General features: G+C 44.2%; 1 protein-coding gene across 2 annotated transcripts in view; it reads right to left on the bottom strand.

The window, feature by feature from the left end:
* The window catches only part of LOC137528715 (class I histocompatibility antigen, F10 alpha chain-like), a 108497-nt gene that overhangs the window by 2575 nt on the left and 80268 nt on the right, over positions 1-25654 (bottom strand). For both annotated transcript variants that reach the window (XM_068250225.1, XM_068250226.1), the window contains exons 5-7: positions 17618-17728; positions 15898-15945; positions 7740-7800 (exon numbers count right to left, since the gene is read on the bottom strand). In XM_068250225.1, the coding sequence (XP_068106326.1) occupies positions 7748-7800; positions 15898-15945; positions 17618-17728 (212 nt within the window). In that variant the 3' untranslated portion in view covers positions 7740-7747. The remainder of the gene's footprint in view (positions 1-7739; positions 7801-15897; positions 15946-17617; positions 17729-25654) is intronic.

Below are 25654 nucleotides of genomic sequence, written 5' to 3'. Positions count from 1 at the left end.
AGAGAGAGAGAATTGTCACCATTTATGGCTGTGTTGTCATTCCATTATTTTATACACAGGCTATAAATCTCATCACTTCTCTCTGGCTTCAGGAATTACATATTAATGGAAACCTGAGACTATTAAGGTTCAAGAATTCATACTTACCTGGTACTTCCCCAAGCCCCATGTAAGCTGTAGGTTCCCCCGCCGTCCTCCCAGGCCGCTTCATTCCTTCACCGGCCGGCCGTACATTTTGCCAGTCCCCAGTTGCACTCTATTTCTGGCAGCATGCACAGTACAGTGTGACTGGCAAATGTACCGGGCCGGAAAATGGAGGAACAGTGCAGCCCGGAAGGATGGCGTCTGAACTCACGGCATGCATGGGGCTTGGGGAAGCCCCAGTTGAGTATGAATTCTTGATCCTTAAATGTCTTAGGTGCACTTTAAGGATGATAAAGGACACAACAAATCACTCCATATCAGCTTCTCAGAAATGTCATCCAGGTTGTTTTTATGTTTAGAAACGTTTTTTTATTAAGAAGATTGATGAAAGGACAGTAACTACCAACGGTGATTACATGTCTTGCATGAAATATGGAGCAGGACCATACAAAAAAAGATTGATAATTAAACAGTAAACATGATTAGCAAAATAACAGAAAAGGTCCCTCAGAGCGGAATATTGCACAGAGCTATAATCAATCCAAAACATAGTTACACAAACAGCAAAGTAACGACCAGCATCTTATAAGATCTTGAATTCCAACTCAATAAGCTTTCCGTGTGGCATATCAGCTGGTGATGTTCCCCTCCTGAGTCCTAAATGTAAGGAGTCTCACAATATCCTACAAGGGAAGGGAATCTTGTTTTTTAATGCACCAAACAAGTGCCCAACCTCAATATGGGATTAGTGGGTTATTTGTTATTTAAATTAAACACATTTTATTTAAACTGTACCTAAGACAAACCTCGGATACAAAAATAAATACTTACCTAAGAAGAAGGAAGCCTCTGGATCCTGTAGAAGCTTCCCATGCCGTCTTCTGGCCCCCCCCCCCCCCCCCCCCCATTGCTGAGCCCCCCCCAAGATTACCGACAAGGGCTTGTTGCTAGGAACATCAGGATCACTCGCCTCTTCAGGCACAAGCGTGGCCGTACTGCGCCTGGTTCTGTGCTCTGTGCAGGTGTGGCCACGCAGGTGCAGCACGGAAACTCTTCTGCCAGAAGAGGAGCACGCCAATGTTAAAGAGGGACCCGGGCAGTTGCAGAGGACTGGAGGAAAGCATGGAAAGCCTAAGTCCAGCACAGAGTCCTTTGTAGCCATTTCAGTTGGATGGATGCTTGTTAGAATTTTCCAACTGAGATGTATCAGTTGCTCATTTACAGCATCACAGGCACCACCTAAAGACTCCCTAAGATCAAAATGACAGAGCATGTCAATGGCAGGCTCTATCTAAATGAGAATGTATGGTGGGGTCGCAGGGATAAATACTTACCTGTCCACATGTCTTTGGGTCACAGAAGACGCTTCACCACCCCTCCTTGGCTGTGCAGTCATGACCATGTTTCTGAAGACTGTCAAAGCTCTTTAGAAACCTCCACCATCTTTGCTGCAGCCCACCCCCAGCTTGGTAGTCACAAATTAGGCCGTGGCTGCTGTGCTAGGGCTAAGCCTTGGCAACGCAGATGGACATGGCGCTACTCTAAGGGGAGGCAGAGTAATCCCCTTCCAGGAGGGATGACGCCAGGACAGGTAAGTATTTAATCTTCCCCAACCCCCCCCCCCCCCCCCCCCCAATCCTTTATCCTTTAGACCTTAGGTACCCTTTAATCAGTGAGTAAGCCACTTGTTCGGATGAGATGCCAGATCAGCGATAAAAGGGCAGCGCTACTAGACCAGGGTAGGAAATTATCAGCCAGTGAGAAAGTTTATGTGATGTGTGGATGCTGCATAGTCCCTGGTTTGGGCACTATCTGCCGAACACGTGGATTACAGCGCAGGAGATTTGGGCGCAGCCAGCACCACCATAGACTGTAATAGTTACGGCTATAGCAGCGCACAGTGAATAACTTCGGGACCGTCAATAGACGGAGCTGCAGTTGCTTTTAAAGCACTGTATTTTGGCCGCCAGCAATAGCTGGAAGCCGAATTATATCACTTCCCACCATCCATGTGGACCTGGAGGGGGAATAGTAATTAACGCCCCCGGGGCTTGTGCAGGAGCAGGGTAAGCTGTATATCGGCTGTATCCTGCGCCCAAGTCTCCCGGCGGCAATTTCATTCGTACACCGATCTGCACAGAGATTGTTTTTGTACCCTTTTCATGTATTTTCTCCGGCGCTCCAGTTTTCACACAAAAGCATACAGCTAACTGTCTTTTCCCTTCCGGCCCTATACTAAGTTGGACATAAGACTATGGTCAGGATTAGATTGTGGGCTCCTCTGAGGGACTGTTAGTGACAAGACTTTATACTGTACAGCACTGAGGAAGATTACATCACTATATAACCATTAATAATAATAACCCCAGCTACAGGAGCACAAAAACATGCTGGGTCCAATCAGGAGGACAGCCTGGGGAGCTGCGCATATCAATCAGGAGCAAGCCCCGCCCACCACATAACAGGAATAAGCCATGCAAGCCAGGAGCTATGCAACAATCAGCACAAGTGTGTGACTGTGCCCTCTGATGTCAGCTAATGAATGCTGCAACAATGCAGATGCGTGACCAGCCTGTAGATCACTGATGGGACAAGTACATGAGAAGCTGTGTGTGATGGATCAGAGCAGAACACACATCCTGTTTGGTGATGAGGATGAAGACTTTCTGTTTCTACCAGCTTAGTCTTTATTTTTACCCACTTACTACAAGTGTTCTTGTCCAGCTTTGGTATTTGTCCTTTTTAAAATCCAAACTCTGGTATTTCTGGACAGCGATGACTAAATTCCTGTATAAAAATTAGGATATGGGGAAGTCCACTCAGCAATAATGCAGAAATATAGTCAGCACTGATCCCAGTAAAGAAGATATCTAGAAACAGAGGTTCTTCTATAAAAAATGATTTAAAAAGGCCTGACACAAAGCAGAACAGCCATATTAGTTACTATGTACAGTTTCTTCACTGTTTAGTTTTTTACTTGTACATTTTTACGAGTGTAGAGGCACACTAGCACCCATCTTTGTACTAATGACATAATGCTAGCCGCCATTTTGTGGACCTTTTGCTTGTATGAATCTGTTCATTTAGTTCTGAGGACCTCTTTAAGACTTGTTTATGAGCTGGCCTGATGACCAGCTAAGTGTATGAATATTAGATAGTCTAGATAAGTTAGGACATGTATGCCTGAGATTAATTTAATAGATTAGATAAGGATTGTTCCAATATATGAATACTTAATGGTGGGTACACACGATGGGTTTTTTCGGTCAATTTCCCGCTCAATCGATTTTCGATTTGTTTTTCAGCTCGAATCTCTTATCTTTTCTTATTAATTTCCATTCACGTCTATGAGAAATCGAGCGGTAAATTGATTAAAAGTTAATATCGGACATGATGGAAATGATCAATCGAATGCATCTATCGAACGAAGAAACGTAACGTGTGTACCCAGCATAATTGTCCAGATAGGATGTGAGACCCAGCTTGGATGAGCATGGCTCCAATGTATGAATTCCTAATTGTCTAAGAGTGGATATTTGACCAAAGGCACAGTGCTAAATCTGCCAATTTTAAATCGAGTAACGGGATATTGTCTGGTTGTATTCCAACCATTATGTTCAAAAACATCTGGTTATAATCAGTTTGGTTGCCATAGTCCTCCATGGATTATGAAGTGTTTAACGATTGAGGAAATCAGTACCAATGTCAGACTTCATGTTGGAAGTAGATGTGCTCCGACACTGATACCGATCATATTGGCCTCAGTTCTGGTAACAATGTGCGGTAAATATTTATTTGTTGGTAAAATATCTCATGCGGTATTTTCCTCTTTTTTTAACCAATGCTGAAAGAATTTTTACGCATTTTGGTATGCGGTAAAACGTGCGGTTAAACATGCGGTAAAAACGTGCAGTAAATGCATATATTGCGGTAAAAAGTGTGGAATTTCAGCGGTAAGCATGAGGTAAATAAATAGTAATAGTCTTTAAATGCCTCCCATAAGTTAGGATAGTCTTTGGAAGATTTTTTTTTCGAGGGGAAAAAGGTGTATTTGATTATGTAGCAACCTATGAAAAGTATACAGGGAGTGCAGAATTATTAGGCAAATGAGTATTTTGACCACATCATCCTCTTTATGCATGTTGTCTTACTCCAAGCTGTGTAGGCTTGAAAGCCTACTACCAATTAAGCATATTAGGTGATGTGCATCTCTGTAATGAGAAGGGGTGTGGTCTAATGACATCAACACCCTATATCAGGTGTGCATAATTATTAGGCAACTTCCTTTCCTTTGGCAAAATGGGTAAAAAGAAGGACTTGGCAGGCTCAGAAAAGTCAAAAATAGTGAGTTATCTTGCAGAGGGATGCAGCACTCTTAAAACTGTAAAGCTTCTGAAGCGTGATCATCGAACAATAAAGCGTTTCATTCAAAATAGTCAACAGGGTCGCAAGAAGCGTGTGGAAAAACCAAGGCGCAAAATAATTGTCCATGAACTGAGAAAAGTCAAGCGTGCAGCTGCCAAGATGCCACTTGCCACCAGTTTGGCCATATTTCAGAGCTGCAACATCACTGGAGTGCCCAAAAGCACAAGGTGTGCAATACTCCATGGCCAAGGTAAGAAAGGCTGAAAGACGACCACCACTGAACAAGACACACAAGCTGAAACGTCAAGACTGGGCCAAGAAATATCTCAAGACTGATTTTTCTAAGGATTTATGGACTGATGAAATGAGAGTGAGTCTTGATGGGCCAGATGGATGGGCCCGTGGCTGGATTGGTAAAGGGCAGAGAGCTCCAGTCCGACTCAGACGCCAGCAAGGTGGAGGTGGAGTACTGGTTTGGGCTGGTATCATCAAAGATGAGCTTGTGGGGCCTTTTCGGGTTGACGATGGAGTCAAGCTCAACTCCCAGTCCTACTGCCAGTTTCAGGAAGACACCTTCTTCAAGCAATAGGAAGAAGTCTGCATTCTTCAAGAAAAACATGATTTTCATGCAGGACAATGCTCCATCACACGCGTCCAAGTACTCCACAGCGTGGCTGGCAAGAAAGGGTATAAAAGAAGAAAAACTAATGACATGGCCTCCTTGTTCACCTGATCTGAACGCCATTGAGAACCTGTGGTCCATCATAAAATGTGAGATTTACAAAGAGGAAAAACAGTACACCTCTCTGAACAGTGTCTGGGAGGCTGTTGTTGCTGCTGCACGCAATGTTGATGGTGAACAGATCAAAACACTGACAGAATCCATGGATGGCAGGCTTTTGAGTGTCCTTGCAAATAAAGGTGGCTATATTGGTCACTGATTTGTTTTTGTTTTGTTTTTGAATGTCAAAAATGTATATTTGTGAATGTTGCGATTGGTTTCACTGGTAAAAATAAATAATTGAAATGGGTATATATTTGTTTTTTGTTAAGTTGCCTAATAATTATGCACAGTAATAGTCACCTGCACACACAGATATCCCCCTAAAATAGCTAACACTAAAAACAAACTAAAAACTACTTTCAAAAATATTCAGCTTTGATATTAATGCGTTTTTTGGGTTCATTGAGAACATGGTGGTTGTTCAAAAATAAAATTATTCCTCAAAAATATAACTTGCCTAATAATTCTGCACTCCCTGTATTTATATAAAAAAAAAATAGTAAATAAGAGTTTTATTTCTACTATTCTTTTCTATTACACAGCCTGAATAGGAACTCCACTATAAAAACTGCAATAAGAACTCCACTAAAAAATGTACAAAATGCATACAAATTGACTTTACTGGCAGGTCTTGAATTGATCGGTAAATTATGGTGTCAGTTCATCAAAGACTGTTCGATAGAAAAGAAAACAAGTCGGGAAAATACAGCATTCAGCATTTTAGACTTTTTTTTGCTAATTCATCAATATTTTCACAGGTGTGATGGAAGTTCAGTAATTTACCGAAGCCCATTGACAAAAAAATGTTCAGTAACAGCAAGAGTGTGAGTTGTCTGTGTTTGCTGTGCAGTGAGGGTATTACAATAGTAAGAGGCATCCCGACATCTCTTTAGAACGTACATGTTTGTTATACTGCCTCTGCTCCCTCTAAATCTGTCTATTAGTCTTTCTTAACATTTTATTTAAATTGCCACAACTGAACTCCAGGAGACATTACACATGCCATGCTTTGGTGATTTCCCCACTAGTTCCTCCACATCTTAAAACAGGAACTTAAAAGGTTAAACATCTGAAGGGAGGAAGGGGAAACCACTTGTTCCTGATCCCTCTCCTCTGCTGCCTGGGGTGTAGAAAAGCTTGTTCCTCCCGAGAAGCCTGCACAACCTATCAATATCTCATCAGTGGGACTTGCAGGAGACAGGGCTGTTTCTATTGGCTCTGCTCCTGTCAGTCATACAGTAGCTTATCCCTCTCTGCTTCTGTGAATTCTGTGAGTCCTGCACTGTTTCTGACAGAGGAGAGCTGCCAGTAATGATAAAACATGTTACTGTGTTTTACCGCCTGCTGTAACCTTTATGAATTGACATTTACTGACATGTGGTGAGGTATTTACTGTCAAGTCAATAATTGACCTCACTGGCTGCTCTGTAATTTCAGCTTTTCACAGCCATGATGAATTGACAATTTTCCGAAGTGCTCGGTAAAGTCAGCTGTTTTCAGCATTCCTGAATGCGGTAGTGCTTGATGAATTGACTATGAATGTGCTAACATGCCCCATCATTTCCATGAGAATAGCGATTTTTAGTAAAATGAATGCAAATTAAGGCACAAACTATAGCATAATGTATGGCATGCGGTAAAACATGACTAAAATCTACCAGAATTGCTAAATGTCATTGCCGTACATGCGGTAATTTGCTCAAAAAACAACCAGAATGGCGGCCATTGCACTGCTCGAGGTCTCTCTCTATACTTGAGAAGAAATCATGTAACAGCTGAGGATAGGTGCAGACTGCAGCCCAAACAGAAGATACAACACAAGGGGATGTGCTATCATCTGACTGATTGATGTAAATGTGGATTGTACTCTTTCTTGATCTTTATATAACTTTGTATCTGTATCAATAAACTTGCTCTCCTATTTTAAAGGGAACCTGAAGCGAGTAAAATTATTAAAAATAAACACATGATGTAGCTGCAAATGAATGTTACATACTAACCTCACCGTCAGTTCCTATCAAAAGATCACCATTTTCTTCTTACAGTGATTCCTTCCAGCTCTGACAAGATTTTGTCAGAACTGAAATGTACTAGATGCTGTCAGTTATATATCAGCAGCTGTCAGTTACAACTGAATGTGTAAGGTAATGTCCATGTTTCGCTATGGTTTACCAGTGTGCTGACCAGAAAGCTGTTGTGGGGTAACGGCCATTTTTAAAATGGAGGACGGAGAAATCCATTGATCAAAGTGGACAAACAGGATGCAGGAGAGGAGAAAGAGATTGGGGAGTAGACAACACAGGAGATAAGTATGACCTGTGTATGGTTATTCTGACTTTTTATTTTCAGTTCAGGTTCTCTTTAAGTTATCATACATGGTGTTTGAGCAGGAATAGAGGAGCAGAGAGCAGGCAGACGGGGGATGAGATGGGATTCCGGCACTTACATTACAGCTCATGCTGAGCTCTGCTGAGAATCTGAGGAGGTGGAGGGACTCTCTTCTTTGTCTGTAAAGAGATAATTGCAGCCATATTAGTGCATTTGTAGCACTGTATATACTGTAGTATCAGTCTATAGTGCTGTGACAGCGCTCCTCTTCTTTTCTACAATTTAAACATAGAAAAAACAATCGCACATAGTGCATTACTGTGAATCGCAAAGTACAGTTCCCCACACGTGCATAAGTGCTCAATTGTGCATCACTCGTGGTCTCTACAGCCCCTCCACACTAGCAGCTCACCAGATTGACACCACCTCACAGTCCAGGTTGGTCTAGCGCTTAGCCTATAGAGCGGCCAACTCCAATGACACTTCCACGATAGTTTAGTTCACAATTGGATGATCCGTATTTAATGACAAGTTCCACATGAAAAACATATAAGAACACACATAGCATAAAACCGTTGGGCTAAAAGTTATGGCCTGCGCAATAGGGGCCCTGATGAGTCCATTGGACGAAACGCGTCGGGCGTGACCAGGAGCGTTGACGTCACTGGGATCTGGAAGGTCAGGAGACAGGCTGCCACGAGGAGCGGGGAAGTTCGGGACGCCGACACCGCCAGCAGAGAAGCTTTATTGCTAGGCTGCAATGCCTGAAATGCCTGTTATCTTACTACACAAGTGAGTGCGCTGATATTGCGCAGGCCATAACTTTTAGCCCAACGGTTTTATGCTATGTGTGTTCTTATATGTTTTTCATGTGGAACTTGTCATTAAATACGGATCATCCAATTGTGAACTAAACTATCGTGGAAGTGTCATTGGAGTTGGCCGCTCTATAGGCTAAGCGCTAGACCCACCTGGACTGTGAGGTGGTGTCAATCTGGTGAGCTGCTAGTGTGGAGGGGCTGTAGAGACCACGAGTGATGCACAATTGAGCACTTATGCACGTGTGGGGAACTGTACTTTGCGATTCACAGTAATGCACTATGTGCGATTGTTTTTTCTATGTTTAAATTGTAGAAAAGAAGAGGAGCGCTGTCACAGCACTATAGACTGATATTCAAGGACTTGTGATAGCGAACACTCGATTGAAGCATATGCTATTGCACCCGTTTGTACTCTGGCAGGCGCAGTTTGTGTTTATTATATACTGTAGTATAAACCTATCCAAATATAAGACATGGCAACTATTTTTACATGAAAAATTGTTATCAGCTGACTTTACAGGTGTGTGTACCAGCCTATAGTATAGTAGCAGCTATATCCTTGCCTGTGGGGCCCTTTTTACACATTGATGACTGCACATTTTTCCTTGCAGGTAACCATGGTTAGCAGAGGAAGAACAATGATTTCAAACATCATCCTCTGTGTAAAGCATCCAGGCTATTCTAACTCCATCAGCATTCTAACTCCAGCCATGTGCTCCACAACACTCTCACCTGTGTTATTAGAAGATTACTGAAATGATCTCAGCAGCTCCTTTTGTGGCGGGTCTGAAGTGCAAGGGAAATGTTTCTTGGGGAATTAGTTCATATTCATGACAAAGAAGGACTTTATAACTAAGGGCTGCTTCACATGGACATCCGCCTCGCTTTTAACGCCGATGTTTGAATTGCTCCCATTCAAGTGACTGGGAGCGTTTGTATGGGTTTTTACCGGCGTTCGGCGATCACGATTTTCCCTGTCGTTTGAGGCGACTCTGAGTCTGGACACTACATGTAGCATCCAGGGTCGATTAACCGCTGTGTCTAGTGTCCCCCTATAACAGTGATGGCTAACCTTAGCACTCCAGCTGTGACAAAACTACAATTCCCATCATGCCTCTGCCTCAGAGTTATGCTTAGAGCTGTCAGAGTATCGCAATGCCTCATGGGACTTGTAGTTCCACCACAGCTGGAGTGCCAAGGTTAGCCATCACTGCCCTATGGTGATGAAAAACAGCGAACGCAATGAGAAGCTGCTGAAAGCCGCCGAAAGCCTGAACGAGAAACCACCGGAAGCGGCCTTAAAGAGAACCTGTACTGAGTAAAATTATTTAAAATAAACACATGAGGTAACTTGAAATGAACATTACATAGTTACCTTGCCACCAGTTCATCTCAGAAGCTCACCATTTTCTTCTGACAATGATCCCTTCCAGTTCTGACAACATTTTGTCAGAACTGAAATATATTAGTTGCTCTCAGTTATATATCAGTTGCTGTCAGTTACAGCTGAGAGGAGAACTGATGTGTCCATGTTTCTCTATGGCTCAAGTGGGCGATGTTACAGTGTAATAGTGTGCTGACCAGAAAGCTGTTATGGGTAATGGCTATTTTCCAAATGGAGGACAGAGAATTCCATTGATCACAGGGGACAAACAGGACACAGGAGAGGAGAAAGAGATTGAGGAGTAGACTACACGGGAGGTAAGTATGACTTGTGTATGTTTATTTTGACTTTTTATTTTCAGTTCAGGTTTTCTTTAAGGACTCATCTGATCATTCTTCATAACATTATGGAGTATATATCAATTGCAACCATAAAAACTGAAGCTGCAAACTTTGTGAAAAATAATATTTCTCCAAACTTTTGGCCCTGACTGTATATATTCTATTGGTTTAATCATGTTCTACAATACAAGATTGTCACTGCCATTGTTTACATTAAAAAAAATGAATCCTGTCTAGTCAGCAGAATGTCTTCAGTCAGTGCTTGTATGTGTCATCAGCTCTTTATTAGAGGGATGACAGTGACTGTACACAAGTTATTAGCAGCTCCCTCTAATGTCTCACACGATTCTTTGTCCACTTCGATTCAATTTGATTTGATTCATTGATTTGATTCAATATGACCTGTCCAATTCATTATTCGATTCAATTCGATTTAAATTGAATCGAATCATGAATCGGACATGTCAGATTGAATCAAATCGAACCAATGAATCAAATCAGACAAAGAATCGTATGGTGTAGATAGGGCTGATTCTGGCTCATTCTCCCAGCAGCTGATAACAGATGAGATGACTCTCTGCACAGACCGACTCTCTGCACAAACCGGGAGTCTGGTTGCCAGGCAACAATGTAAACACATACGGAGCCGTTATTATAACAGCTGTAACGGCAATTCCTGCCAGCAATGGATTATACCAATGAGAACTAGGTAGGCAGGAGTTATATTTGTGAAAAATTTAGTTAAAAAAAAAAACACCCCTAACAAATGGATCAGCCTCACAGTCCGTCATTCGTCACTGTTTACATTACAGGTTGTAGGATGAAACCATTCTTTTTTTTTTTTACTTTTTACACTATTTTAGAAGGATGTTTAATAGTTTATGCATAAACCACATTTTTTTTTCTCATTCGCGAAAGCGGTCCTTTACCTATTTGACATTCCTGGACGTGAAACTCACGTCCAGGAAGCCATGTGCGCTCCTGCGCGTCCACGCGGCCGATCGCGCGTGCGCACGCGCTCTCCCGGCCGGCGGCTTGTTAGCCAGTGAATCAGTGAATCGGGCAACGGTGCCCGATCACTGATTCCTCTCCCCCGCAGAAAAAGCGACAGCTTCTCTCGGAAGCTACGCTTTTTCTGCTTCCTATGTCGCTCTAAGCGTACGTGGTACGCTTAGAGTGACGTCACTGTAAACAACTCATGGCTGCCATCTTGTGGCCAAAAAGTAAACTACATCTAAATGTTAAATAAAAATAAAAATACACATATATTTACAAAAAAAAATACAATTTCAATCCCACCCTCCCAAAAATACCCACATAAAATGTTTAACTAAAAAAAACAAAAAAAACATTACAATTAAAAAAAAAAAAAACACAAATATTTACCTAAGGGTCTAAACTTTTTAAATATCTATGTAAAGATGAAATATTTTTTTTTTTTTTATTATAAGCTTGTAAATAGTGATGAATGCAAAACGGAAAAAATGCACCTTTATTTCCAAATAAAATATTGTCGCCATACATTGTGATAGGGACATATTTTAAATGGTGTAATAACCGGGACAAATGGGCATATACAATACGTGGGTTTTAATTATGGAGGCATGTATTATTTTAAAACTATAATTGCCGAAAAGTGAGAAATAATGATTTGTTTCCGTTTTTTTCTTATTCTTCCTTTTAAAATGCATTTACAGTAAAGTGGCTCTTAGTAAAATGTACCCCCCAAAGAAAGCCTAATTGGTGGCGGAAAAAACAAGATATAGATCAGTTCATTGTGATAAGTAGTAATAAAGTTATAGGCTAATGAATGGGAGGTGAACATTGTTCGGATGCATGAAGCGAAAAACAACTGAATGCGAACTGGTTAAAGGAAAACTTAAGTCAGAAAAAAAAATGACATTTACTCACCCGGGGCATCCCTCAGCCCCCCGAAGCTGGATGGTGCCCTCGCAGCCCAGCTCCGATTGTCCTGTCCCCGCCGGTGGCTACTTCTGGGTTCGGCTACATCCGCCGACAGGCTGGGAACGCGGCTGATTTTCCGCGTTCCCAGCCGCTATATCACCCCTCTATGCTGCTATAGCGTATATATATACGCTATAGCAGCATAGAGGGTGATATAGCGGCTGGGAACGCAGAAAATCAGCCGCGTTCCCAGCCTCTCTGCGGATGTCGCCGAACCCGGAAGTAGCCGCCGGCGGGGACAGGACGATCGGAGCTGGGCTGCGAGGGCACCATCCAGCTTCGGGGGCTGAGGGATGCCCCGAGTGAGTAAATGTCATTTTTTTTTTCTGACTTAAGTTTTCCTTTAGGCTTCTTGCACACCAAGACGTTGTGTTAGGTGGCACGTTAAGGTCGCATAACGTGCACCTAACACAACGTATGGTGCTGCAAAAGCCGACGGTAGAGTGAGCCGCGTTAGGCTGCTCGATGCCCATAATATCTCCCAGAGTGGCGCTGATTGGCCAGCGGGACCACGTGATGCGGAGCGAGACACTCCGCATCACGTGGTCCCGCCGGCCAATCAGCGCCCGCCAGTGCAGTGAATATTAAGTAGCCATGTGCGCGGCTACTGTAGCTGGCTCTCCCCGCCTCCTCCGCCCCCCACTGCGCATGTGCAAACAGTCTAACGCGGCTATAGCCGCTCCAACGCCGTAGCATGCTGCACTTTGCACAGGACGTGCAGCGTTACATGTAACGCAACGTGGGCTGTGTGAACAGCCCACTTGTGTTACATTGCTGTGCGTTGGGGGAGCGTTACAGGCGCACTAACGTGCGCCTGTAACGTCTTGGTGTGCAAGCAGCCTTAAACCAGGAAATCTGTGTCCCTATGAGAAATACTGTACATGGTAAACTGCCACCACATCTCAAGACAGTGACAGGAACTGCTAAGGTTTAACTAGGTCATGTTAAGGTGGCCACTAAGGGTTAAATTTCCAGCAAAAAATTGTTAGAGCGATCAGAAATTCTGATCAGATTGGTTGTAAGTAGTCTCAGTTGATGGGAACAATCAATTAGAACAATTATAAAAACAGTCATCCGATTGGATTTTCGGCTAACCAAAATTTGGATTTTCTTGTTGCTTGTGATAGATAGAAGCAAAGATTGGTTCATTGATGGTGTAGTGAACGATTTCACTTCCGATCAGAATTTTTGATTGCTCTAACGATTTTTCGTTAGAAATTGGATCATTAGTGGTCACCTTAAAGAGACACTGAAGCGAAAAAAAAATGATGATATTATGATTTGTATGTGTGGTACAGCTAAGAAAAAAATCATTAAGATCAGATACATCAGTCTAATTGTTTCCAGTACAGGAAGAGTTGAGAAACTCCAATTATCTCTATGCAAAAAAAGCTATTAAGCTCTCCGACTAAGTTAGTCGTGGAGAGGGCTGTTATCTGACTTTTATTATCTCAACTGTAATTGAACTGTTTACTTTTCCTCTGCTAGAGGAGAGTTCATTACTTCACAGACTGCTCTGAAAGACTCATTTTGAATGCTGAGTGTTGTGTAATCTGCACATATTATAGAATAATGCAATGTTAGAAAAAACACTATATCCCTGAAAATAAAAATATGAGAATATTTTCTTTGCTGCTAATCTTCTAGTAATTATTCATAGTACACAACCAATTCATTATATCATATATTTTTTTTTCGCTTCAGTGTCACTTTAAGGCAATAGTTATTTGAGAACAACCTAGCTCTATGCAGAAATGTAATGTCTATATGGAAACTTTTTTTTCAGAAGGAAGGTTCGGTTCTGTGTTTACTTCAGGAACAGGTAGATTAGCCTAATGGTGCCCATACATGGTACAATTTTTTTCATCCAATATTACCATTTCTATGTAATATAAGGGAGCTGCCTAAATTATCCTTTCAGTATATTCACTTCGGACATGTTGGAAAAATCTTTATATTCAATCTAGAGGAACAATTGAATGAAATGATCTTATCGAAATAAATGAAAAAATTGTACCATGTATGGGCACCATTATGGTGGCCATACACGGTACAATAAAAACGTTCGATTTTTCCGTTTATTCGATCTAAATGATCGAATTGAATGAAAGTTGAAAATATTTTTTTTTTCGATCAAGAAATTCGAACAATTATCCCGTTTTTTCTGGAAAAATTATCAGACATGCTGGAAAAATCGTTATATTCGATCTAATGGAATAATTGAACTAAATTATCTAATTGAAAAATTGTACCATGTATGGCCACCTATAGAATGATTTTATTGAACACACTCACACCCGACTGGAAGCTAAATTTGCATTGCAGGGTGCCCCGGCAGGTGGGTGATGGGTGGCCAAACAGCTAACAGCTCTTTCACTTACAAAGAATGCTTGCTTGCAGCTTTTGGAGGTATGGCCATAAAGGGAAAAAATGCCGTGCTTTCAGATGCCTGCCGGAAAAATGTGCCAACTGTACACCTGTCCCCTATATGACCAATCACAATGGGAAGGTGCATTCATGCATGTGCATAAGGCAGGAAATTACCAGTGCATACAGTGCATTTTCTGTGGCCTGCCATCACCATGGAAACTGCTTACATCATACACATTGAAATCTCCTAAGGACCACAGGGAATGGTATGGCTGTCTGCATTCAGCCCAGGAGTCTGGAAATTGACCTTCTGGCCCATATGCAATTAACTTTTTCCCCTGAGTTATCTCCTAGGAGATAATTGTCATGTTCTTTTTAAAATAATTTTTAAGTATTTTACAACTGAAAAAGTACTTAAAGAGGAACTCCAGTGAACATTTTGGTGTTGGCAGGTGATGTAGCTGCTGCATGGTTTTTGGCAGTTGGAAACAGCTGTAAGGGCCTGTACACACTGCTGCGCTTGCGCTGCGTTTTTAAAAACGCATGCGTTTTTAAAATCGCATGGTCTTTTGAAAAATAATGAAAATCGTGATAACTTGTACACACTGGTGCGATGCGTTTTTAGAAAAACGCAATCGCAGTGCCTGCTGCGCTTTAAGCGCAGCGCTTGAAAAACGCATTAAAAACGCATGCGCTTGCGTTTTTTGCCTGCGTTTTTCAGAAGTCCGTATCCCAGAAGACTGCAATTTTCTGATTCCTGTTGAAATGTAAACTAGAAAAAAACCAAAGGATTTAGCCAATCAGCAATTACAAGAAAAACGCAAACGCATCAAAAACGCAGGCAAAAGCGCATGCGTTTTTTAAAACATGCACTTGTGATTTTAAAAACGCATGCGCTTGCGATTTTGCTTGCGTTTTTAAGTGTGTACAGGCCCTAACAGCTATTTTCCACAATGCAACAAGGTTCACAGACAGGAAACTGCCCAAAAAAAAGTACGTACTTTTCTTGTGGGAGGGGTTTCTTGTGGGAGGGGTTTCACCACAATATCAGTCATACAGCGCCACCTGATGATCTGTTTGTGAAAAGGAATAGATTTCTCATATAAAGGGGGGTATCAGCTACTGATTGGGATAAATTGGAATCAAAATTGGAATCAATTTTTGGTCGGAGTTTCTCTTTAAAAGTTGGTGAAAAGTACTATCAAAATTATTTTGAGTATTTTCTTGCTTGCTGGGGGCATAAAAGGCAAAGGCCCATATGCAATTCCCATTTTCACCTGAGTTTTCTCCTAGGTAATATTTTTGCCACTTGTAAATAAAATAAGAGGCACAGAGTTACATGTTAATACAACACAGGTAATAGTGACACTGCATACATTTTATAACATGACTTACTGGGAGCTGCAGTATAGTTATTACCAGTCCCGGGAGCAGCACGCTTGCCTGAAACACACAGAGAGAAGAGATGAGCATCAGGAAATCATTTTCTCTGTCACATTCTTCATACAGGAGATGAGTTAAACCTCCTAAAGCCCTGGTTTGCGCACACAAAGCATTAGGGCGCACTAACCGGCTTAGCGCCGGTTAGTGAATCAAGCTCATGATGTCCTAATGAATAGCTGTTGAATACACTAAACCCCACACGGTAAGAGCTTATAAGACCATCGATAATGTGGGGACTGATTTCATTTGGAGAATTGTATTCATGCAAAATGTAATTATACTCTTCTGAACATTCAATAATGCAATCATTTTTCCAGTGAAATGCAATTAAATTGTTACTAAGGAAACCCTGACATTCGTGTAAAGGTGGCCACTAAGGATGCTCATCACGGAATAATCACTAGTAACCACGGAGGTTACGCGTGATTCAAATTAGCTCCTAAGGGCCGGTTCACACGGACGGCAGGTGGCGTTGGGGCGGCCAGGAAGTTGCGTCGTCCTGTGACGTCCCGTTCAGTGGCGGCAGTACGGAGATCGTCGCGATCGGCGTTTATTGTCCCCGCAGGGGGACATGAAGCCGCGTCGGCTAGCCGTCCCTGGACGTCGCATGCGGCTTCTAGGGACGGCCGAAACGATGCGTTAAATCGGGATTGGAACGACGCGTTTATGCTATCGGCGGTAATCGACGGTAACCGCGCAATGCTAAACGCTCCCATTCACTTGAATGGGAGCGTTTAGCCGATGGGTCCCGAACGCTTGGCGGTAGATGCCGCCAAGCGTCCGTGTGAACCGGCCCTAATTGCCCCAGCTGAGTGGGTAGATGCAGCGGGGTTAATTCGATTAGACGCGTTGCAAGCCTCGCTATGAAGCACTTCCTCCTTCAAGCCGGAAGTGCTCCATAGCGAAGCTTGCAACGCGTCCATTAGGACGCTTGAAAGCTCATTTAAAGCGGTGAGCGGAGAGCGGCATTATGGGTACTTAACCCTGCCACATCTACCCGCTCAGCAGCGTGCAACCAACCAGTGCTGAACAGTAGGGGTATGTGGCCACCATCAGGGTATATAAAACCACTCTGTTAGAATACCACCGGAGGAAGGTAAACAATGCTACATTATTTACTTTCCTGTTTTGTTCATTCTCCTAATCCCCCGAAGAAGGCAGAAAGACGAAACCTGGTCGGGAAAGGAGAATGAAGAATCTCTTAAAGTAACAGTAGCGGTTTTTACTGGCATAAGGTGCACTTTACATTGGAAATTGTGCAATACCTTATAAGGGCATTTATGCAACAGGGTCCAGTGTGCATGGACCCTCAATGTAAGTTATGTTTTTATTCTGTTTAATTTGTTTTAATAAAGTGTACCCCCTGTGTGAAGCAATAAGCCTGATTGTGGTTCTATATAGCCTGGTGCTGGTCACATGTCCCTACTGCTGACCACTCGGTGATTGTCGGCTGCACAAAGGATGGGTCCTTAAAGAGACAGTACTGAGGATTACAAGCAATTTGTGCATTATGTTATTTATTCCATTGGCATACTGTCCATTCATTCTATGGCAATGTAAGCCAACACTTTTTTCTTTTTTCTTATTGGAGCACCTCCTTCAGCTGCTCTGATCATCATCACAACATGGCACCACAGATAATACAGCTGTGATTTGTATTCATCAGACTTACCTGAGCGTTTCCTCCATACAATGACTCCAATACCAGCAGCAATAACTATGGCAAGAGCGACAACCACAGCAATCACTATGTACGTCTTGTCCTTAAACTCTGCATTGGGATCTGAGAGGGGAACATAAAGAAAATGTTACATGAGATGTGCTGAGAGACTACTGTATGTAATGCCAGGGTCAGCTGGTGACAGAAGCACAAGGGGCCAGATTTATCAAGAGTATCTGAGACAAAATATTAGTAGGTTTTTAGAAATCCATGCAGAACTGTCTCAGGCATCTTAAAGGACTTCCGAGGCCAAAACGAAGAAAATTACACTTTACCTTTTTCTTAACAGAATCCACGGAGGACGCCCGCAGGGCGTCCTCTGTGGATTCTGCTAAGAAAAAGGTAAAGTGTAATTTTCTTCGTTTTGGCCTCGGAAGTCCTTTAAGAAATCATTAGATAGTGCAGATTCCTTCTAAAACTGTTGTAAAATAGGAGGAGCTAGGGAGGTCTCTCAGACAGTGCAGCGTGTGAGGGGAATTGGTGTTGCTGAGGTAACCAACACACCTGCTGTATTGATAGCAGCAGGCTCTGAGGAGGAATTCAGCAGGTGGGAGGGGCACATCACAAATCTTGTCTAGCCTGCACTCTGCAATCATGTCTAGCCTGCAGTTCTACATCTGTAGAACTGCTATCAAGCACTTCTTAATCTGCGTCAGTTTAGGGATGGATTTGCACTTCTCTTAACTGTAGTGCAGCTCTAGAAATCCACGCTAAACTGTCACTATTACTAGGATTTAAGAAGGTTCTTATTATCATGCAGAACTGTTCTCCCTGCTGGTTAGAACAGATTAAGAAGAAAAACTGTTGGTAATGCGTTGATAAGTCTCCCCCAAGGTTCCTGCATTGTGTGACATCATATAGTGTCTGCAGGGAATGTGCCATAGTGAGAGGACAATGCCAGGATCAGCTGGTCACATAGAAGCACAGGTCCAAGTATCAGCACATATATGGGGCTGCAGTCACACTACTGCTATCTGTGGTGAGGCAGTCAGTGAACTGGCCCCAGTGTCAGCACATATATGGGACTGCAGTCACACTACTGCTATCTGTGGTGAGGCAGTCAGTAAACTGGTCCCAGTGTCAGCACATACAGTATATGGGGCTGCAGTCACACAGCTGCTATTTGTGGTGAGGCAGTCAGTGAACTGGCCCCAGTGTCAGCACATATATGGGACTGCAGTCACACTACTGCTATCTGTGGTGAGGCAGTCAGTGATCTGGCCCCAGTGTCAGCACATATATGGGGCTGCAGTCACACAGCTGCTATCTGTGGTGAGGCAGTCAGTGAACTAGACCCAGTGTCAGCACATATATGGGGCTGCAGTCACACTACTGCTATCTGTGGTGAGGCAGTCAGTAAACTGGTCCCAGTGTCAGCACATACAGTATATGGGGCTGCAGTCACACAGCTGCTATTTGTGGTGAGGCAGTCAGTGAACTGGCCCCAGTGTCAGCACATATATGGGGCTGCAGACACACAGCTGCTGTCTGTGGTGAGGCAGTCAGTGAACTGGCCCCAGTGTCAGCACATATATGGGACTGCAGTCACACAGCTGCTGTCTGTGGTGAGGCAGTCAGTGAACTGGCCCCAGTGTCAGCACATATATGGGACTGCAGTCACACTACTGCTATCTGTGGTGAGGCAGTCAGTGATCTGGCCCCAGTGTCAGCACATATATAAGGCTGCAGTCACACAGCTGCTATCTGTGGTAAGGCAGTCAGTGAACTGGCCCCAGTGTCAGCACATATATGGGGCTGCAGTCACACAACTGCTATCTGTGGTGAGGCAGTCAGTGAACTGGCCCCAGTGTCAGCACATATATGGGGCTGCAGTCACACTACTGCTATCGGTGGTGAGGCAGTCAGTGAACTGGCCCCAGTGTCAGCACACCTATGGGGCTGCAGTCACACAGCTGCTTTCTGTGGTGAGGCAGTCAGGGAACTGGCCCCAGTGTCAGCACACATATGGGGCTGCAGTCACACTACTGCTATCTGTGGTGAGGCAGTCAGTGAACTGGCCCCAGTGTCAGCACACATATGGGACTGCAGTCACACTACTGCTATCTGTGGTGAGGCAGTCAGTGAACTGGCCCCAGTGTTAGCACACATATGGGGCTACAGTCACACTTCTGCTATCTGTGGTTAGGCAGTCAGTGAACTGGCCCCAGTGTCAGCACATATATGGGGCTGCAGTCACACTGCTGTTATCTGTGGTGAGGCAGTCAGTGAACTGGCCCCAGTGTCAGCACATATGTGGGACTGCAGTCAAACTACTACTATCTGTGGTGAGGCAGTCAGTGAACTGGCCCCAGTGTCAGCACATATATGGACTGCATACAAACCACTGCTATCTGTGGTGAGGCAGTCAGTGAACTGGTCCCAGTGTCAGCACATATATGAGGCTGCAGTCACACTACTGCTATCTGTGGTAAGGCAGTCAGTGAACTGGCCCCAGTGTCAGCACATGTATGGGGCTGCAGTCACACAGCTGCTATCTGTGGTGAGGCAGTCAGTGAACTGGCCCCAGTGGCAGCACATATATGGGGCTGCAGTCACACAGCTGCTCTCTGTGGTGAGGCAGTCAGTGAACTGGCCCCAGTGTCAGCACATATATGGGGCTGCAGTCACACTACTACTATCTGTGGTGAGGCAGTCAGTGAACTGGCCCCAGTGTCAGCACATATATGGACTGCATACAAACCACTGCTATCTGTGGTGAGGCAGTCAGTGAACTGGTCCCAGTGTCAGCACATATATGGACTGCATACAAACCACTGCTATCTGTGGTGAGGCAGTCAGTGAACTGGTCCCAGTGTCAGCACATATATGGGGCTGCAGTCACACTACTGCTATCTGTGGTGAGGCAGTCAGCGAACTGGCCCCAGTGTCAGCACATATATGGGGCTGCAGTCACACTACTGCTATCGGTGGTGAGGCAGTCAGTGAGCTGGCCCCAGTGTCAGCACATATATGGGGCTGCATTCACACTACTGCTATCAATGGTCAAGCAGTCAGTGAACTGGCCCCAGTGTCAGCACATATATGGGGCTGCAGTCACACAGCTGCTATCTGTGGTGAGGCAGTCAGTGAACTGGCCCCAGTGTCAGCACATATATGGGACTGCAGTCACACTACTACTATCTGTGGTGAGGCAGTCAGTGAACTGGCCCCAGTGTCAGCACATATATGGACTGCATCCAAACCACTGCTATCTGTGGTGAGGCAGTCAGTGAACTGGTCCCAGTGTCAGCACATATATGGGGCTGCAGTCACACTACTGCTATCTGTGGTGAGGCAGTCAGCGAACTGGCCCCAGTGTCAGCACATATATGGGGCTGCAGTCACACTACTGCTATCGGTGGTGAGGCAGTCAGCGAACTGGCCCCAGTGTCAGCACATATAGGGGGCTGCAGTCACACAGCTGCTATCTGTGGTGAGGAAATCAGTGAACTAGACCCAGTGTCAGCACATATATGGGGCTGTAGTCACACTACTACTATCTGTGGTGAGGCAGTCAGTGAACTGGCCCCAGTGTTAGCACTTATATGGGGCTGCAGTCACACTACTGCTATCTGTGGTGAGGCAGTCAGTGAACTGGCCCCAGTGTCAGCACATATATGGGGCTGCAGTCACACAGCTGCTATCAATGGTGAGGCAGTCAGTGAAATGGCCCCAGTGTCAGCACATATAGGGGGCTGCAGTCACACAGCTGCTATCTGTGGTGAGGCAATCAGTGAACTAGACCCAGTGTCAGCACATATATGGGGCTGCAGTCACACTACTGCTATCGGTGGTGAGGCAGTCAGTGAACTGGCCCCAGTGTCAGCACATATATGGGGCTGCATTCACACTACTGCTATCAATGGTGAAGCAGTCAGTGAACTGGCCCCAGTGTCAGCACATATATGGGGCTGCAGTCACACAGCTGCTATCTGTGGTGAGGCAGTCAGTGAACTGGCCCCAGTGTCAGCACATATATGGGGCTGCAGTCACACATTCTACTATCTGTGGTGAGGCAGTCAGTGAACTGGTCTCAGTGTCAGCACATATATGGGGCTGCAGTCACACAGCTGCTATCTGTGGTGAGGCAATCAGTGAACTGGCCCCAGTGGCAGCACATATATGGGGCTGCAGTCACACAACTGCTATCAATGGTGAGGCAGTCAGTGAACTGGCCCCAGTGGCAGCACATATATGGGGCTGCAGTCACACAACTGCTATCAATGGTGAGGCAGTCAGTGAACTGGCCCCAGTGGCAGCACATATATGGGGTTGCAGTCACACTGCTGCTATCGGTGGTGAGAAAGTCAGTGAACTGGTCCCAGTGTCAGCACGTATATGGGGCTGCAGTCAAACTACTGCTATCGGTGGTGGGGCAGTCAGTGAACTGGCCCCAGTGTCAGCACATATAGGGGGCTGCAGTCACACAGCTGCTATCTGTGGTGAGGCAGTCAGTGAACTGGCCCCAGTGTCAGCACGTATATGGGGCTACAGTCACACAGCTGCTGTCTGTGGTGAGGCAGTCAGTGAACTGGTCCCAGTGTCAGCACATATATAGGGCTGTAGTCACACAGCTGCTGTCTGTGGTGAGGTAGTCAGTGAACTGGTCCCAGTGTCAGCACATATATGGGGCTGCAGTCACACAACTGCTATCTGTGGTGAGGCAGTCAGTGAACTGGCCCCAGTGTCAGCACACATATGGGACTGCAGTCACACTACTGCTATCTGTGGTGAGGCAGTCAGTGAACTGGCCCCAGTGTCAGCACATATATGGGGCTGCAGTCACACTACTGCTATCTGTGGTGAGGCAGTCAGTGAACTGGCCCCAGTGTCAGCACATATATGGGGCTGCAGTCACACAGCTGCTATGGTGAGGCAGTCAGTGATCTGGTCCCAGTGTCAGCACATATATGGGGCTGCAGTCGCACTACTGCTGTCTGTGGTAAGGCAGTCAGTGAACTGGCCCCAGTGGCAGCACATGTATGGGGCTGCAGTCACACTACTGCTATCTGTGGTGAGGCAGTCAGTGAACTGGCCCCAGTGTCAGCACATATAGGGGGCTGCAGTCACACAGCTGCTATCTGTGGTGAGGCAGTCAGTGAACTGGTCCCAGTGGCAGCACATATATGGGGCTGCAGTCACACAGCTGCTATCTGTGGTGAGGCAGTCAGAGAATAACGATGTCACAAACATCAAATTTTATCTTCCGCAAACATTCGTGAACGCGCAAACTGTCATAGACTTCAATGGCCTGGCAAATTCTAAAACCTATAGGGGCTGTTTCTGGCCACAAAAAGGATAGAAAAATTATTTAAAAGGTCCTAACACCTGGACAGTGGCAGGTCGGAGCGGGATGCATGGCGAAAGTTCCACAAAAAAAATTGTAGTTTATGCAGAGTTGTGTTTTAATCTGTAAAGGGCAGAAATCACGTTATATCCCTAAATTCCTACATTCCTAAATGCCACTGAGGAATTGATTGTCACTTCACTCAGGTGATAGCAGACAACGTTCTGCTGTATGCTACAATAAAGACAATATAGAGGGGCCCTGATTGTGGCTCTAAGACCCTAACGAATCATTATTTTGGGCCTCTTGTTTTTTTTCATTTTTGAACAATACAATGTGAATTATTAGGTGCATTTATGTATGAGCACTACCTTTGTTTTTCCACTAGATGGAGTGTTTCCTCTTTATTTTCCATTTTGCATTTACATGCATGTATTGCTTGGTGTAATTTGCCTTCTTAAAACAGAAGGAAATTTGCAATAATTCAGTTATAAGTGAACATATGTGGTTACTCACAATGCTCTACTGAATATGCAAATTATCCCTTTTCGCCCTTTTAAGCCAAGCAAGCATCCAGAACCGCTGGTGCTTGCTTGGCTTACAAGGGCGAAAAGGGATAATTTGCATATTCAGTAGAACATTGTGGGTAACCACATATGTTCACTTATAACTGAATTATTGCAAATTTCCTTCTGTTTTAAGAAGGCAAATTACACCAGGCTTTGCTTTTTTAGTAGGAGGGCTTTTTGGTTCCTTTTATCCCCCTATACATTCCTAGTAGTTTGGGTCACCCTGAGCTGCTTGGTTACTCTGATGCATGTATTGCATATACCTATGGCAAAATAATATTATGTATTTTTTTGTCATGCATGTTTAACGTTATTGCTACATACAGTAATTTGTTAGGGTCTGAGATTTTGCATAGGTTGACCATTGTATTTGTATCACATTTTGCGCCCCTTTTATATTTCTAGCCGGGTTCTTCCGTCATTAATTAGTAGTTAGCTTGTAGAGGGGACATTCTATTGCAGTGTGCGCAGCGCAGTGGGCGTCCCCTGGTGTGCATGGCCACACACAACTTCTAGATTAGGTTCCACCTGACAATCGCGCTGCTCTCTTGGACTATTTTTCACAGTGCGCCGATACCCTGTGATATGCCCGGAAGAAGCCGCCAGGCGGCGTATCGCGACGGCTCCTTTGCAGCGGTCACCTGTACTCAGTCACCGCCCTTATCCTACCCGGTAAGCACTCTCACGTTTCTATTCACTTTCTGCGTGGTCTGTGACAGTGTTTCCAGCGGTCTCCTGCCATCATGTAGTTGCATCCACCTGACCTGTAATTCTATGCTGATCTCTTATCACATGGTGTGATTCACTTTCCACTAGCAACTTTCACACTAATCCTCCCTGACTGATCTATTACTTACCATAGCTGGGTTCACACTTTACATACACTATAATTCATTTCTCTTCATTTACCAGGTTAAATAGGATTCAACACTATTTGCACATTCTGATGATCATTTATAGGGGAATGTGCATTATTATTCCTCGCCATATGGCATATATTTATAACGGTATTTCTATGTGTGCCCCTGCTCAGACTGAATGTTCTTTGTGTTTTTATTGTTTTGCATTATGGTTAACTAGCCGACCCGCGTCGTAGCATACGCCGCATCTTCTATCTATCTAATAGAGTACGTGCCTCAACCTTGAAGCAAGAAGAATAAAGGTGGGTACACACATCAGATAAAAGTCTTTGGAAAATGAAAGATCACAGACCAATCTTACCACCCTTCATGTAGTATGAGAGCCATACCTACACAGTCTATTCTATGGAGCTGAACTCCCCATCAGAAAAAAATCTTTGCAAGATGCTGCACACACAGATGCTGTACAGACACAAAAGATCAGTATCTGCAAAAGATCAGTTCCTGCAAAAGATCAGTACCTACAAAATACATTCATAGTCTATATCTGCAGATCTCATACACACCGTGTTTAACGGACAATCATCTGCAGATCAGATCAACCAGGATGGATCTTTGGATCTGCAGGTGATTGTCTGATCTGCAGATGAATGTCCGTCAAACAAGGTGTGTATTATGCTGGGCATACATGGTACATTTTCTACCGTGTAATCGAGCGCTTTCTTATTTTTCACTCGTTTCTTCTTTTGTCCTGCCCGCCGGTATCGAGCGCAGAATCGATCCAGCGGGGTATCGGACACGTCGGAAATTATCAATCGAGCCATCAGCGGCTCGATTACATGGTAGAAAACATACCGTGTATGCCCAGCATGAGATCTGCAGATATCATAGACTATAAATGCATTTTGCAGAAACTGATTTTTTGCAGGAACAGATCTTTTGCAGATACTGATCTGTTGCATGTGTACAGCATCTTTGTGTGCAGCATCTTGCAAAAAATTTTATCTGATGGGGAGTTCAGCTCAATAGAATAGACTGTGTAGGTATGGCTCTCATACTACATGGAAGGGGGTAACATTGGTCTGTGATCTTTCATTTTCCAAAGACTTTTATCTGATGTGTGTACCCACCTTTAGGCTTTCCATTAGAAAATGTATGCATGCTCAAACACCAAGTTTAACCCTAACAAGTCTGGCTTTCCAAATCTGGCCTAATTGGCTATTAATGAGGCAATGCTCATGCAAATATGCATTTGCTTTCGCATGCCAAACTA

The sequence above is a fragment of the Hyperolius riggenbachi genome, chromosome 8 (genome assembly GCF_040937935.1).
Source record: "Hyperolius riggenbachi isolate aHypRig1 chromosome 8, aHypRig1.pri, whole genome shotgun sequence".
NCBI classification, from domain to species: Eukaryota; Metazoa; Chordata; class Amphibia; order Anura; family Hyperoliidae; genus Hyperolius; species Hyperolius riggenbachi.
Note: the sequence above shows the minus strand (reverse complement) of the source record. Positions and strands in the feature narration are given on the sequence as shown.